We start from the raw sequence: 15,692 nt of genomic DNA on the forward strand, positions 1-15,692 counted from the left end.
AAAAAAAAAAAGTAAAATAAAAATGGAACACAACAGTTTCCTTCTGATAAAAAGAATAAATTACCTTTCAATGTCTGTTTTCTGTCATTAAGCTTTTTCTCATCCTAAAACAAATCTCTTATCCAGTAGTGGACATGAATTATTGTATTTGGGAACTTTGTGTTTCTCCATTGACTTTGTAATGAAGGTATATTTTTGTTCAATTGCAATGTTGGTTATGTTACCAACATTAATACTCAAATTACTAACAGGGGGAATTAATCTTAGTTGTAATGGGAAATAATTCATGTTTCATTAATTCAATAGTGAACTGCATTAATCTCCATAATTTGACACCTGCGTCACTGTGTTATTTCAAGTATAGAAACCAACACAACTTGGTGTCCATGAAAATATGCTACTGGATATTTTAAGTTATCCATATTATAGGAGTCGAAGCATATGTTGACCATTGCATTATCGTGTAAAAATAAGTTATAAAGGATGTAAAACCGAAATGTGACTTGTTAGTTAGCCAACATGGCGACAGCTAGCATGTTGCTTCAGCTAACCCAGCCACGATCTCCTATTGCAGGGGTTTGAAGAAAAAAATAGTTTTGATGCTCAAAGATGTTATAAAACTTTGTAAAAACTGGGATTAACTTTACTAGCAGCTATAAAGGCTTAAACATGTAAATGATCATAAACTCACCTGCTGGGATATTACACCTGGTCTCAGAGGAACTAGTTTATAGATAGTTGTACGGCTGCAGGTAATGAATTGAACTGCGTCAAGAGGCCTAACAGAGCTACAGCCTTTTCAATACAAAAGGCTTTGAGAGAACTAGGAACCAACTTTATAAAACCTTGAAAATAACACACCCAAAATAAAGATGGTCAAGTTAAAACACCATTTTATAAAATTATTTTAACTAGTTTGTCGTCTTTGTACCAAGGGAACTTTACCCTAGAAATATTGCTTAGATACACCATTGTTTTATTTCAGCCATAAATCTTTACAACCTGTCACTATATTATGTTATCTTAGGACGACATTACTGATAGGGATAAGGAAAGGTGACAATACACGAGATAGAGTAGGGACATTTCATTTACTAAATGGTTCACCCATCTAGGATTTGACCAGTTGCCAGATTCCAATTTGAACGGCAACTTTAAATCCAACCAACAAAAACACAGAAGAGAAATCCAACCTCCTTTTTGGAATTGAAAGGAAACATTTGTGTTCACTTGTTTCATTGATGTAGGGACCCTAGGTTGTCAGAAGATTGAGTCAATGACTATTCCAGGTTTTGGTCTCGATTGCAAACCATCTATACACATATCAGAATTATCACACGCCATTCGAGTGAACAGACGTTTTATTGATGAACTTTTTAAGTTGTATACAACTGTTTACTTGTGCGTAACTAACTCTTTGGGACAAAACTAGTCAACAGACACAAATCCAAGCAGACAATCGTCATCACAAAGGGACAGTATAGTATAGCACATCTTCTACTCCATTGAATGGCGAATACGAAGCGACAGAGTATTGAAAAAAGGAAACACTGTCACATGAAGTAGCTATATTGGTCTTATTAAGTGCTGTTGGGGGGGAATCCATTTCCAGTGCTTTTAGTTTTGGGCAGACATTTTTTTTTTACGCGCAGATGCCAATGACTCCACAGGCCAGACGTCCACCAGCATTGCCCGTCTTTAGACTCTCATCGTTGCCTCCTTTTCCAAGATCGTCAGCTTTCTCATGGATCTGAAAAACAGGACAAGAAGCAGTCAGGAGGTTTTTCACTGACAGTTTATGGCCAACAGGCTCAGCTCCAGTCAATAAAGTGTAGAATCTTGCAGCTTATCCCCCCTCCTCATAAAAACCAAGATGAACTACTTAACAATAGAGTAAAACCTGATTTACTAATGTCGATTTTCATTCACTGGAAATTGAAATAGTACAGAAAAATACTTTTCCTTACCACCATGGTTCGGCCAATAATGGAGTTGGGGCCATTGAGGGTGAGCATCTTGTCAGAGATGTTTATCTCAGCAACATTATCTGCTCCAGCAGTCACATTCCCCAGGTCTCCAACGTGCCTATTGACAAACAAAATAATGTTTTGCATTAACCTTGAATTGTTACTGATTAACACACTTCTTCTAGAATTCGTAAGAGAAAAACTGATTTAAAAACTATTTAAGTCAACCGTTGACTGAAGACAGTATACACAAAAGGTGTGAACAAGTTATGTTAAGATTTGACCAAGTTTGTATGGAAATGATTTTAAATATAAAACCTCCTTTTTATCCCAAATTTGCAAGTGATTTGCTTTATCCATGATCAAATTTCCATTAATTTATCTTAGAATAAAAGCAAATGTTTGTGTCAAATTCACAGAAAGTTCCTCAAAGCTGTTACGACATTGTGTTTAACAGAAAATATAATAATAGTCACCTAAGAAGGCAGGTAGTGATTTCACTACCAGACTCTACAGGGAAGGGTTTAGTGAGAGAATCCTGACATTTCCATGAACTAAAAAGCTTCAACAATATGAAAAGATGTGGTCTGCGTTGTTGCTTCATTGTAAAGCAAACAAAACGCATGAACAGACCCAGGTGTGTCCGGCCTGGACCCATAGGCCAATCACGATAATCAACCTCTTTCCAAACAGATATCCTCACCACAGGTAAACACTTCCTCACCTGTCTGCATCAGTAGGACCAGCATGATTCTTGCCGTGGGGATTGAAGTGAGGTCCTGCACTCATGCACCCTGTGAAAAGGGAAGAAAAGCCTCAGATTTAGTCTGTTTGTTTGTGAAATGAGAACCAGGCAGTGCAGCAACTATTCACAAACAAGATGACATATTCATACACATGTTTTCAGCTACTCACCGTTTGTGTTGTCTCCAAAAGAATGAACGTGGAATCCATGCTCACCAGGGGCAAGACCCGCGATCTTTCCTGTCACCTTCACAGGGGCTGAATCGCTCTAACAGATTGAGAAACAAAGAAGCTGTCAAAACCAGGTGCTGACTGGAGGGTAAAGAAAACAGGAATCCCTTCCATCCCATTCACAGCCCAACCTGACTCTGTAAACCTACATAAAATGTCAACAGTTACATACGAATTTAACTGTAAAAATGTCCTAATACAGATAAGTAACACCACTTCTGTGCATTAGACACTCAGTTGTGCAACAGCAGCGTGTTTTAGGTTATAGTTCAAGAAGTCTGCTTTACTGGGTAAGTACAAAGTGTCTTTAAGGGACTGTTCAACCAAAAATTAAGATTCACTCTATTTCTACATATCACTATGCTGGTGGAGGGGTGAGAACCCACAACGAACATTTAAGCTAAAAACATTGAGATTCAAATATCGGAGTCTACGGACACCTGGACACCACAGCAGCAGTATGGAGCCATGTTTTGTAACATTTGAAGAATGAGTGACCATTAACTTCAATTGTATTTGATTTGGCTGCAACACTGTTTACCCCTGAATCTCCAGTATGTTTTGTGGACTCAAACTCTTCACCCATCTCCTCCATCGGCACAGTGGTAAGTAGATAATGAGTGAATTTTCTTTTTTGGGGTGAACTATCCCTTTTTAAAAACCTGTCACATGCGTCTTTAAATTGACCGGGCAAGAAAATGCATCAAAATGAACTCCATAACTGACAGATACAACATCAGTCCAGTGTTCTGCTGGAGGAGTGCGTGTGCACGAGGGTCCATGCACTAGTACTTGGACCAGTCATGACGCATGGTTTTATCTCCAGGGGCAGAAACAAGAGGGAGGCCCCACAATGACTCAGCAGAAAATACAAGTAACGAGTTGATTTTACGTTTAATAGGTTTCAATTAGTGCAGCAGCTCATTTAGTCCTTAAGTGAAACAGCTGCTTGCAGAGGTTCCTCCATTTGAGAGAGTTTCTGCAAACACGGGACGATGTTAATGCTACACAAACACGCCAAACTTACGCAACAGGCGTCTGCACACAACCACGCAGCCTTGATCATTAACAAAACAAAGGGTTAAAGGTCACGGCTCTTTATCAACTTGCTGAACTGTTGGACAGCAAATCCAAATCTAGAAATCACACAGAGCCTCACTTCCTCTCATTCAAATGCAGCTAGCTAGCTTAGCTTAGCCTCACAACCAAAACCCGACTTAACTTGCCCTGCAGTATTGTGAATGGAGCCTAGCTAGCTTAGCTTAGCACGGAAGCTGCACGGGGTTAAATTGAATGGCTGCCGGGCTACGTGTTCCTCCTCCCGGTTAAAAGCAGCCTCACGGGACTCACCTCCTGCTCAAAGTGAACGGTCCCGCTGGTTTCTCCGGCTCCTTTCAGTACGCACACGGCTTTCAGCACCATTTCTGCGGTAGTTCTCCAAAAATACGCACAAGTTTCTGACGTGTGTCGAATGTCACAGATGACCAAGCACTATTTAAGTGTCAAGGGGGGCGGGGGTAGGACACAGCCAGCCAATCAGAGGCGAATACGAGCAGGGAGACTGATTTTGATTGGCCATTGACTGCTAAACACCGCCCCATTGAAGTAGGTGAACAAATCCCTGTTATAAAACGCTTCATTCGATTTTCCAGCACTATTAATACATTTCTAATTATTACTATCACAAAATATATTGTTTTCACATTTAATCGTAACAACTCAAACCAATGAGCTGATATTGGCATAATCTTGCCTCTTAGGAGGATAAAATGATATAATCACTGCAATATAAACAAATCATATATCTATATAATGCTTATGCATTGCTTATGAGGGTTAAAGGCAGAGGAGGTCACACCTTGTTAAAGCCCTATGAGACATATTTTGATTTGTGAATATGGCCTTTGCAAATAACATTTGATTGACTGATTATGCATCGTCTAAGCACATTGAGGAGGTGTAACAGATAACTATCTTACACATACTTTTAAAATTTTTGTCAAGTGATTGTCATTGTAGACTAATAAAGACTTTAAAAAAACAGAATCTTCACTCAGGTGCAAAAAACTGTATTTAAACTTAAAAGACATTATGTGACTCATTTTCGTCCACATCAACCAGTGTCTTCATTGTTATGTTATATTACTGTCAGTTATGCTTAATTTAAAATGAGTAATAATATATCTTTCATGAAATATAATGCTGGATTAACCTTACATTCATCCCTGTTACATAGAAACTGCGAGGCAAGGCTTTGTCTAAACAATACACTGATCAGTATGTGAGTATTAGCACAAAGTCTATTTGAAGGGAGAAGGAGTTTGTTCTCATTTGAAGATGAGCAGTTTAGGTAATTCATTATTCAGGCTGCATTGATGGCCGCTCTACAAGCTTTTTCTTGGGGAGACTCAGATTAAAAAAATTCAATAGGGCCTCCCACCGATTTCGGTGCTCGGGCCCTAATAAAAGAAATGAAAAAGCAGTTGGGTTTCTCCATAATATCGTACGGCCTTGACCTTCATGTGGTGAGCTCCTTGAAATAATGCATGTTGTGACTTGGTGCTAAACAAGTACAGGATCAACCTGTAAACATCAACTTAATAATTCAAATTTCACAGTAAAGATAGGCTTGTGGCTTTCAAAGAGACCATGACAAGCCAAAGGATTTGGTAAAAAAATAGTTTATTAAAAACAAATTCCTATGGTTGAAATATTGAAGATTTTCTGTCCATGTCTTTTGTATTTTTAACAAATCATAGAAACATCTGTCAACGTTCAAACCACGAGGAGTTAAAAACCTTAAAGCAAAGGGCCTCTGTTAATCCTTCAAAGTCAACGTGTTGTCTCTGATTAACGAGTCGCATATTATTAACAACAATGACCATAACACCTGTGGAAGCGTCAGTGTTACAAGCATATTTACAGCAGTGTGTCCCGAGCAGTATTCTTCATTTCATCACATTAGTTCGGCCCGTGGTGCCTCTGGGTGAAATCTATGAGGGAGCAAGAGTTGGGATTTGTTGGGAACCTGGGTGTTTACACAAAATATCTCTACAGTGAAACGGAAACTAAGTTTGCAGGCTGTGTTTATCAGTCAAAAACAACAACATGTTCAGCTTCAGGGATTCATTTTTGCATTTTCATATGGAAAAAAAAAACTAAATTATAGATCTGAATTTTCTGAGATACATGAGATAAATAGATGAAGATTCCAAAACACAATTCAGCCCTTTTATCTAGTCACAAGATATCATACCCCCTTCTTCCCTACACATAGGAAAAAACCATAAACATAAATATGGCCCCTGGATTTTTGTTACAATAATTGAAATGAACTTTAATTGGATTTTCCTCAGCTGGAGCCACAAAAAGTTTCTTCTTTATTTAACTGATGAAAAAAATACACCTTTAGGAAAGAGTATGAGATTTAGACAGAGAAAAAAAGAAATGACTAAGGGTACACATCTGAGAACTGTTGAATGACATTTCACTCAACTTTATGATGTTGATGTTAGTTTTGAGAACTTCATCAAGATGAAACTTCAGCTGTTTTTGAACAGCTGTGGCCAATCTGGGTAGAAATCAGTTTCTTTACAAATGGACGTTCTCAAGGTCAGTTTTGTATAACAATAACTCTTCTAGTAGTAGATCCAATTCACTCCAACCTCTGATTCTCATCGTACAACATCATAATCTGTTTACTCCAGAAATAGTTCACAGGAGAAAAGCCATAATAAGCTTGGATTTCCTTATTCTTTCATTGATAGTTGGTGAGCGGGTTAATGCTGAAATGTCTTTAAGTGAAACGACTCGGAGTCAGTCACAATGTCTGTTAATAGCCCTTTCAAAGCTGTTCCTAAAGGCTGACAAGAAAAACAAGATGAGAAAACCAGCAGATAGAATGGTGCTTCTTTAGAATTTGTCATATTTGGGCAAATTTTTTAAATATATTTTAAAAATAACGTTTAGTGAGTGAGTGAGTGAGGAGATGAGGGTTCGTGAAGTAACAATACATTTGTGTGATATAAATCAGTTGTTTCCTGTCTGCAAACCAATGGATTTGTGTTTTGAGACATGGATGCAACTACAAATGACCATTTTAACCTGTTTGATAATATGTGTCAGAGATGTTTGTCTTCAAGAAATCCGTTACTTGTCAGAAATGGCCAATAGCAACTGAAAAATGGTGACCAGCTCTTCTGCCAGGAGTTGAGGCTGGCAACCATAGTGAAACCACCTGTTGTCTCTCAGTGGTTCGTATCAGTCTTTCGCTGAAGGAGGAGTCGGAGCCAGAGCCAGTCTATGATGCTGCTTCCTGTTCTGTTTCCGTGGGTTCACTTTGAGCTGGAGGTAAAGGCTCAGATGGCGTTGGCTCTGTCGCAGCAACAGGTTCTGATTCTGCCTTTTGTTGAGGAGGTTCCACGCTCGGTTCTTTGCTCAGCTCTTTACTCGGCTCTTTACTCGGTTCTTTGCTCGGCTCTTTGCTCGGCTCTTTGCTCGGTTCTTTGCTCGGCTCTTTACTCGGTTCTTTGCTCGGCTCTTTACTCGGTTCCACAGCAGCCTCAGGAGTCACACAAGGTTGCTCTGTGCTGTCCGAGGTCCGAAGTATGTCCATGTTTTCTACTTCGGCCAATCGATCATCCTTGTCCCACCGCGAGGCCCTCTCTCGCCGTTCCCGCCTCGGCCTTTCCCGTTCTTTTCCCTCTGCTCCTCTCGCTCTGTCTCGACTGCTTCCCTCTCCCTTTCCTCCTCCTTCCCCTTTCCCGTGATCCTTCCCCCCATCATCATTTCTCCCTCGTTCCCTTTCCTTGTCTAGACTGGTCCGCCTCTCCCTACAGTCCCGTCTGTCTCTATCTCTGTCACGATCACAATCTCTGTCACGACTTCTGTCCCTATCTCTCTCCCATCCTCCTCCACGCTGATTGCCCCCGTCCTCCTGCCAGCCTCCTCCCCTGCCTCTCCCTTCCATTCTCTCACCGCCTCCTCCCCTCCCCCCATCACCGAAGGGACGCCTTCCACCTCCAAAACCTCTGTCCCTCTCTCTGTCCATGTCCCGATCCCAGTCTCTGTCCCTATCTGGCTCTCTGTCCCTGAATCCAGGCCTGTCTCCCCTGAACGGTCTCTCCTCCATTTCCTCTGGCCCTTCCTGAACATGAGGGGCCCCTGGTCTGACAAAAGGAGGAGGAGGACCTTGATGAGGAGAAGGGCCATGCCCATGGGGCGGGAAAGGAGCCCGAATACTGTGGGGAGGCGGCATCCCAAAGCCCCCTTTGGGTGGAGGGGGCTCGTGGTGAATCAGCTGAGGGTGTGGCCCCCTGGGAATCATCTGTGGGGGCATAGGGAGCATGTTGGGGTGAGGGGGTCTTATCGCGTGAGGTGGAGGGAAACGCTGCAAGTGTGGAAGAGGGGGACCGGGAGGACGCTGGAGTGGGATTATGCCAGGCCGCGCACCGAGCAGACCACCAGAGGGCGGCTGCATGTTCCCTGGATGACCACCTGGAGGTATACCTGACATAGCAACTGGTGGGACAACTAATTGGTTACCTGAAGGAGAAAAAAATAAAAAACAAACACAACTTGTAATTCTATAAACCCACAAACTCACTGATAAACTAATCCTTAGTTTTTTAAGTGATGAGATAGATTTGAATGGCCAAACTCAGTCATATATGAAGAGTTATGATAGGAAATCTTAAGACTGAGAATGACAGATAACAAATAACTGTCTGGTGAAAAGTCAGGGAAGAAAGACAGACTGACCCATAGGACCCATCTGGTTGTTGAAGATGTTGGGACCCTCTGGGCCCTCATTGTTTTTCCTGTTGCCCAGACCGGCTGGGTCCAGGTTCTGGTCCTCTAGTCCACCTTGGGAAGGAGGTGGGGGACCTAGATGCATAGATCCTGGGGGAGGGAAACCTGGGAGAAGAGAACGTACAATGAGTAAGGTCGGGTTGAACAACTTCTGGTGCATAGAGACGTTGTTTGATTGCAGTTGGAGGTGTTACCTGGAGGCATCTGCATAGGGTTGAACCCAGGTCTCATGAAAGGAGGAGGGGGGACGCCAGGTGGGAAGGAATGCGGGGGCATGCCTATAGGACCAGGAAAGCCCGGAGGCTGGAGAGAACCCATGCCAACCATTGGCTGCTGCATTGGAGGAACCTGAGAACAATTACAAAGATTAACTTCAGATGTATGGATCAAAATAACTTTCCGAATGGTACATACAAATATTTTCTAATATACTAGTGATAGATAAATATCTGTAATTCTCAGTTGTTTACCTGGGCAGGAGGAGCAGCTGCTGAAGGCACTGGTAACATTGGCATCTCCTCCGGCTGCTGTGGCTCTGAACGGCCGTTGTGGGTGAGTTCCTCTGGTTGGTCCAGAGACTTCCTGGCTCCACTCCACTCTGGAAAAGACAAACACAATTCAGAATTAGACTTTCATATTCCACAGCAGAGTCTTGTGGGGTCTCATTGTATGCCTGAATCTGTTAGTCTGATGTCCTAAAGGGCCTGTTGCAAGGTTTCACCTGGTGACAAGGTGTCTCCATCCAGTATTCCTCCTTCTTTTAACTCCTCCAGCTGGTCCTCTCTGATTTTAGACCACGGTATGTAGGTGACACCCAGCTCCACGTCCCAGTACTGTTTGAAGTCAGCTTTTATGCCCTTGTTCAAAGCCCAAGCAATCTGCCAAGAAGAGAAAAAACAGCAACTCTAGATTAGATTATTTGCTTTCTTTTTGAGATGCAAACTGTTTTTATTCAGAGTTTAGCTCGCTGACCTTTATGGCTTTCTGGTTAACCTTGTAAGATCCTCTGCCAAGCTTCTGTAGAGCCCTGAAGGCATCTTGACGAAGAATCATGACAATATAGGCACAGCCACGTGGAGGAATCATCTTCACAAGAGGAACAAAAACAGACAGGTTAGGAAAAAACATGGAGGCTGTGATTTCTAATTAGTTAGCTTAATATTATCATATTGTGGCACTTTGATATTCAGTTTAACAATGGCAAAAGTTGGAAAAGCAAAGTGAGTTAGCTGTTCATGAAAAACACAAATAAATAATGATACATTTTCTACTAATTGACCAGTAAAAATACGTGGGTTTCCATTATTCATAAACATATTTGGAACCCACTTTAGGAGGAAATTCAAATCTGTTGTTACAAACCACACAACGGCTCCGTGCAAGTGATCTGAACAAGTCTGCTTACATTGATGGATTCTATCTCCCCGAACTCCTCCAGGATACAGGCGACATCTTGCTGTTGTGTTCTCTTGTCCAGCTGGCCCACCCACAGAGTTGTACTGCAAACTGAGATTGACAAATAAAAAAGGTAAGATGAACAAGAAGTTTGAAAAAATATATGTAAAAACTAGAATCAGAATAGAAGGAATAATTGTGATATCCTCCAGAAGACATTCTTATGACACAACTAAAAACGTACTGCACAAACCTAGCAGTCCATGTCCCTCTACTAATTAAATATAACGATAATCAGACTCACTGCTTAGAGTCTCGCTCTTGGGCGGTGGGAGGCCCTTCTGCCGTCGCTCCCTCTCCTTCTCTCTCTCCCTTTGCTCCAGAGAGCGAGGGCGTGGGGAATGGTGACGGCGGTCTCTGGAGCGCGAGCGGGACCGCCGGTGCCTGGACCGCCGAGTGCGAGAATTAGAGCGTGACCTCCTCCTCTTTGGAGACCTAAAGAAAAATAAAAGGCCCCGGAACTCATGGTATGTTCATCACAAATAGGGAAATAAACGATAATTGGAAAAAAAAGAAGTGTGGATAAGGAAACATAGTTTGACGGGTCACATGCTTCTTTGGACGCCTACCTGGAGCCTGAGTGTGGTGACCTTCGGCCATGTCGGCCGTCCCTCACAGACGAGCGGTCCACATCCATTGACATATCCTGATGAGGTATGAGAAGGAGGTGGTTATAATTAGCTATAAACTAATAAATCTACGACCCCTCATTTAAATGTTTATAGGTTTAAATTGTCTTGTCTACCTGTTGTTGCTGGTCTGCATTGTGGGGAGGAAATACCCCTGGAAAACCTGGAAGCCCAGTCGAACCAGGGAGGGGCTGCCCTGGTAGAGCGTGCCCCATAGGAGGCATCATAACTGGGAAGCTTTGTCCTGATGGTAAACCATAGGCCTGGTGCTGGCCATTAGGCGGAAGAGGAACCTGGCAAACACATCGGTGGTGACTCTTATGCATACACAACTGTTTATTTATAAATGTTGCCTTTCACAAATTAAGAGCTTGCAATTCACTTTATATAATAATAATACATTGTATAGTAATATTTGTATTGATTTCAAATTAAAAAAATGGACTAGACTCGAAAGAAAAGATCAGTTCTTTTAGAAATTAAGTTTTTATTCTCTTACCTGTTGTGAGTGGTCTTGCGACATGTTAATCATTGACGGATTAAAGTGCTGTGGGAAGGCCGGTGGCTGCTGCATACTGTGATAATAGAAATAAAACATGAGACTCACAGTTGTTGTTATTTTAAATTGTAGTACATTATATAAATCTAGGGCTTACAAAGAGGGCTGTGATGCAATGTCATCCTTTCTCGAGTCCTCTCCAGCATCTGGTTCATCGTCGTAGTCAAAACGATCCAGCAATTTCTATTTGAGAGGGAGACGGGTTATGAACGTGAAGACTTTTTCAACATTGCCGAGCTTGTTCAGCCTCATTTAATTCTCATAGGGCTACAATGTCTTCACAGAGTTGACGGCAAATGCAAAAACAAAACCACACGGACACCTTGTCAAAGGTGGTTTTCTGCTGGCTGGGCTGGGGAGGATGTGGAGTGCCCATGCCCAGGCCGGCGGGGATGTTTTGGGCCTGTGTTTGGCTCGTATGGAGAGGAGGCTGGGTGTTGGTGTCTGGCTTCGCTGGCTGCTGCTGGAAGTTCTGGAGCATCTGTTGAAGCTATAAAATGCCAGTGACAGAGTTAAAGAGAAGAGTTGTTTATTGGTGTGGGTCTAAGAGAGTTGCACTGCCAATCTGCGTCCGTGCACACTCACCTGCTGACCCTGTGACGACTGGAAGAGCTGAGCCACGGCAGCGAAGGCATCAGTGTTTTGCAGCTGAGCAGTGGACGTCGTGGTGGAGTTTGCCGTCACCGAAGTAACCGGCTCTTTGGCTGGAGGTGGAGAAGAACCTGATGGACGAGAGGAAGCTTTAAGATAATTGTGAGCAGCACACAAACCACCAACATTCACTGATACTTAACATATCACCATCACATTTCAATATACAACATAAATTGAGAGGAAAATGTAAAAATTTACTCCTGAAATTACATCAGGCAGATTCACATCCAAGAGGCAATGGTGACCTTTGACCCCCAACAATTTATCAGATTATACTTGAGTTCAAGTGAATATTTAAAACCACATTTTAAGAAATTCACGAGAATGGGAAGAATAGACAACTCGAAAACATAACACCTCCGGCCACTGGCTGTCGCCGGTGTTGAGCTGTTAAAAAACTGAACTAATTTTGACCTATAAAGTGGTGTTTGTATTTAAAAACAATTAACATATCATGGCCTAACAATCTACTGGCTAATGCGTACAACCACACACGTTACCTGGCTCATCTGTGTCCATATATTGGGCAGCACCACTGCTAGACCCAGCAGCCATGTCCAGGAGGGGCTGAATGATCTCGATCTTGAACACCCCATTCTTCTGCCACAGGTTCAACACCCGCACAATCTTACTCTGCAAAGGAACGTAATGGGGGGAGGGACAGAGGTCAAACACAAACTAATTTTCTACTAATTGAAAACTACAACAGGGCCAAACATGACACTGAAACTTTAACCAGGTCTTGGTGTTCTTACCCTGTCTTCTATAGGGCAAAGGCAGAGGTTCTCAAATGTTCCTGTGATATTTTTGGTAAATCTTGGGCCAAACACGTCCTTGTCCGATCCAAACTGGTGTCTGGACTGCCGAACAATGGAGTCCACCACATACAGGCCTGCAATCTTGTACTCAGACTTGCACTTGGGAGAGCAGAGGGATAGAACAGATTCTCAACACAAATATGTTGAGGAGAAACTGGGTGGTGACTGAATTTGGACACGTTTCTCTCACCTTCTTAACAAACTTCTCCACAATCTGGACCACATGTTTGTAGAGCTGAGAAAGAGAGAAGCGAGCGAGTTACAAGCAAGAAAAATACTCAAAACATAGTAGATATAATATTTTTTCACAAAAACAACAACAACACAACTCGTTCTTACTTTCATAGCTTTGATGGCTGATTTGGTGATGGATATCATCTTCGCCCGAGAGATCGGGGGCTTGGAGTCCATCAAGGAGAATAACTAGAGACACAGGAGATAACAGATGAATGAGACACAGAGAGTCTGGGCTTAGCTACAAGGGTGACATGAACAGAATTTCAGTGTTGATATAAGATAATTTGTATTCCACTTCCCTTTCCAGATCAAGACACCTTTACAAGATAAGCTTTTCACAATTTGAAGTTTTAGTGACACCAAGAGGTAAAATTAAACCTCATATTCTGTAGGCAATGGATGTCTCTGCCATCACAAGCTAATCATCCTTTAATAGACAATTGTCTAGTGGGTAAATCTTAGTGGTTTATCTGGTGGTAGTGATGGTATTAGGAGTGTGTGCAGTTTGGAGCAGCCTAATCGAATTCAAGGAGAGTTTAGGACCGTGGCGGAGGAATGTGCTCTAGTGGAAGTTAGTCCAGTTCCTCCTCGGCTCTGAGGAGATGCACTAAGTTGTGATGATTTGTCAACACAAGCTGCATAACTTGTGTATACATGAAAATAAACGAGAAATAATATGCACAATTGAAATCAGTTAAGTGCAAGTTTGCTCATTTAATCCAGGGATGACTTGACTTGCACTTTACATCGAGAAATGTTTCATGTGCATAAGAGATAACAAGTGATTTCCAAACCACAACAACCACCACCCTGCATCTGTGGGCCAGACAGACAGAAACTGTGCTGTCGAAACTTCAAGACTCATCTCGAGACGCAACAGACGCTGCGTCTGTAAAGGTTTAGTGCAAATCAAAGTATCAGGGCTGATGAGACAAACAATTGTGATACGATTACAGGGTTGTGTGTCTGTGTGTGATCCATGAGGAGTCCATGCGATTCAAAAAGGAGCCATGAGGAGAAACGAGAGGAACCAGCAACACCAGCAGAATCCAACTGTTAGTGAACTGGTTGCTAGCTTTTAGTTAAAACTCTGCTTTGACAAACACGTGCTGTATTCACTCAGTGAGGTGCATGAGTGTTTGTTATGATATTTAGTTTGTAAGCTAACAGGGCGACGCTAGCATCAGGGGAGTGTTTCCTGTGTAGCATTGCTGCCAACAACCGCACAAGCTAACATTGAAATGAATACAGGTGGGGGCTAACGGTAGCTAGCCTCGGTTAAGCTAGTTTTTCTGATAGGCATGGAATACTTGAATTAACCTGCTATGCACGCGTGCTGCACGGATGCTAACCCGGGTAAGCCATGCACCGGGCAACACGGATATGTCCGGCTAGCTTAACCGAGCAGGCCACCCTGGTCCGTCCTGCTCGGCTAGCTCCGGGGAGACGCAGCCCCTCGGCCAGCACCGCCAGCCTCGGCGGGTCCAGGGTGTCTGTGGGGCCTCTTACCTCCTGGTTAAAGGCGTTGACGGCGTCCATGGCTGCCCGACGCCCCCGAGCCTGCCCCTCCGCACCAGATTCCCCGCTTATAGCGACGCTTATCCGCGGAACGGTCCGAACAACATGTCCGCTCCCGGTGGCTAAAGGTAGTTAGCTTAGCATCGGTGGAGCTCGGCTCGGCGGTTACGGCAAAGCATGATGGGATTCAATGCTGCAGTTCCGCGTTTTGTCCACTGGGTGGCGGAGTGCTCAAGGTTTAGAGAATGTGGTTTTGGATTATTATTATTTATATGAGTATAGTTGTGGTTAACATAACTATGGTTACTAATAATAGTATTGTTTATATTATTAGAATTATTGTTAGTAGTGGTAAACAAAATACCACATTAGAAATATGTAATGTGATATAAACAATAGTTAACAAAACAAATCACAAGATTAAGATTTAGATGCATTTATTAGTCTCAAACACATGCACAGACATGCAAAGGCACACTCATGCAGGTAGGGAAATTTAACCTCTGCTTTTGACCCATCTGGTGCAGGACACACAGAGCAGTGAGCGACCATATACGGCGCTCGGGGAGCAAATGTTGGGGGAGTAAGGTGCCTTGCTCAGGGGCACTAGACAAGGTAGGGAGACCCTTGGATTTTTGGACAGATCAATCCAGGTTCGTCTTTTGTTTTGTCTCTCCATGGAGTCGAACCAGAGACAAACCAGAGACCTTCTCTGCCCATAGTCCAAGTTTCTGCCTCTAGACCACCGCTGATATACAACTACACTAAAAATAAACTTGGGAATCATCTCAGTTAAACTGTAGATACCAACTATTATTATGCTGGACTTCTTCATGACCTCAGATTAAACCATGAAACAAGTTGAAGGTTGACGTTATATTAGAAACATGTTTGTGATTTTACAATCAAAAGGGATGATTCCTGTTGGACTTCTGATGTTTCTGGGGTGAAGATAAAAATAAATTTACCGTTTTAAAGTTCAATTCCATGTCATAAAGTTGATAAAGGGATGATGTGTCTATAATTTAAAAAGATGAAATACACACTTGCCATTTTTCTAATACATATT

The 15,692-nt window shown here is 42.5% G+C and overlaps 2 protein-coding genes across 2 annotated transcripts; both read right to left on the minus strand.

Moving 5' to 3' along the window:
• Positions 1-1,343: 1,343 nt before the first annotated feature.
• sod1 (superoxide dismutase 1, soluble) lies at positions 1,344-4,452 on the minus strand. Its single transcript, XM_062406294.1, has 5 exons — positions 4,293-4,452; positions 2,883-2,979; positions 2,692-2,761; positions 1,968-2,085; positions 1,344-1,750 (listed from the first exon to the last, which is right to left on the minus strand). Exons 1-5 carry the CDS (start codon positions 4,362-4,364, stop codon positions 1,643-1,645), a joined length of 465 nt encoding a protein of 154 aa, XP_062262278.1. The 5' UTR covers positions 4,365-4,452; the 3' UTR covers positions 1,344-1,642.
• Positions 4,453-5,607: 1,155 nt separating this feature from the next.
• scaf4a (SR-related CTD-associated factor 4a) lies at positions 5,608-14,780 on the minus strand. The gene is made up of 19 exons (XM_062406356.1): positions 14,615-14,780; positions 13,208-13,291; positions 13,059-13,103; positions 12,806-12,967; positions 12,551-12,683; positions 11,982-12,118; positions 11,719-11,886; positions 11,494-11,579; positions 11,337-11,412; positions 10,954-11,130; positions 10,778-10,854; positions 10,453-10,643; positions 10,159-10,259; positions 9,726-9,839; positions 9,475-9,631; positions 9,224-9,351; positions 8,948-9,101; positions 8,703-8,858; positions 5,608-8,486 (listed from the first exon to the last, which is right to left on the minus strand). Exons 1-19 carry the CDS (start codon positions 14,642-14,644, stop codon positions 7,243-7,245), a joined length of 3,420 nt encoding a protein of 1,139 aa, XP_062262340.1. The 5' UTR covers positions 14,645-14,780; the 3' UTR covers positions 5,608-7,242.
• Between the last annotated feature and the right edge of the window lie 912 nt (positions 14,781-15,692).

This window comes from Platichthys flesus, chromosome 15 (assembly GCF_949316205.1).
Source record: "Platichthys flesus chromosome 15, fPlaFle2.1, whole genome shotgun sequence".
Taxonomy (NCBI): domain Eukaryota; kingdom Metazoa; phylum Chordata; class Actinopteri; order Pleuronectiformes; family Pleuronectidae; genus Platichthys; species Platichthys flesus.

What these genes read in the sequence shown, in the direction of transcription:
- scaf4a (XM_062406356.1), bottom strand. Translation starts at nt 14,644, where the DNA reads ATGGACGCCGTCAACGCCTTTAACCAGGAG. An exon ending in AGAAAACCACCTTTGACAAG is followed by an intron (nt 11,580 to 11,718) that starts GTGTCCGTGTGG and finishes CCTCTCAAATAG; the next exon opens with AAATTGCTGGATCGTTTTGA. An exon ending in CGCAAGACCACTCACAACAG is followed by an intron (nt 11,131 to 11,336) that starts GTAAGAGAATAA and finishes TGTGTTTGCCAG; the next exon opens with GTTCCTCTTCCGCCTAATGG.
- sod1 (XM_062406294.1), bottom strand. Translation starts at nt 4,364, where the DNA reads ATGGTGCTGAAAGCCGTGTGCGTACTGAAAGGAGCCGGAGAAACCAGC. An exon ending in TTTTGGAGACAACACAAACG is followed by an intron (nt 2,762 to 2,882) that starts GTGAGTAGCTGA and finishes CCCTTTTCACAG; the next exon opens with GGTGCATGAGTGCAGGACCT. An exon ending in GGTCCTACTGATGCAGACAG is followed by an intron (nt 2,086 to 2,691) that starts GTGAGGAAGTGT and finishes GTTTGTCAATAG; the next exon opens with GCACGTTGGAGACCTGGGGA.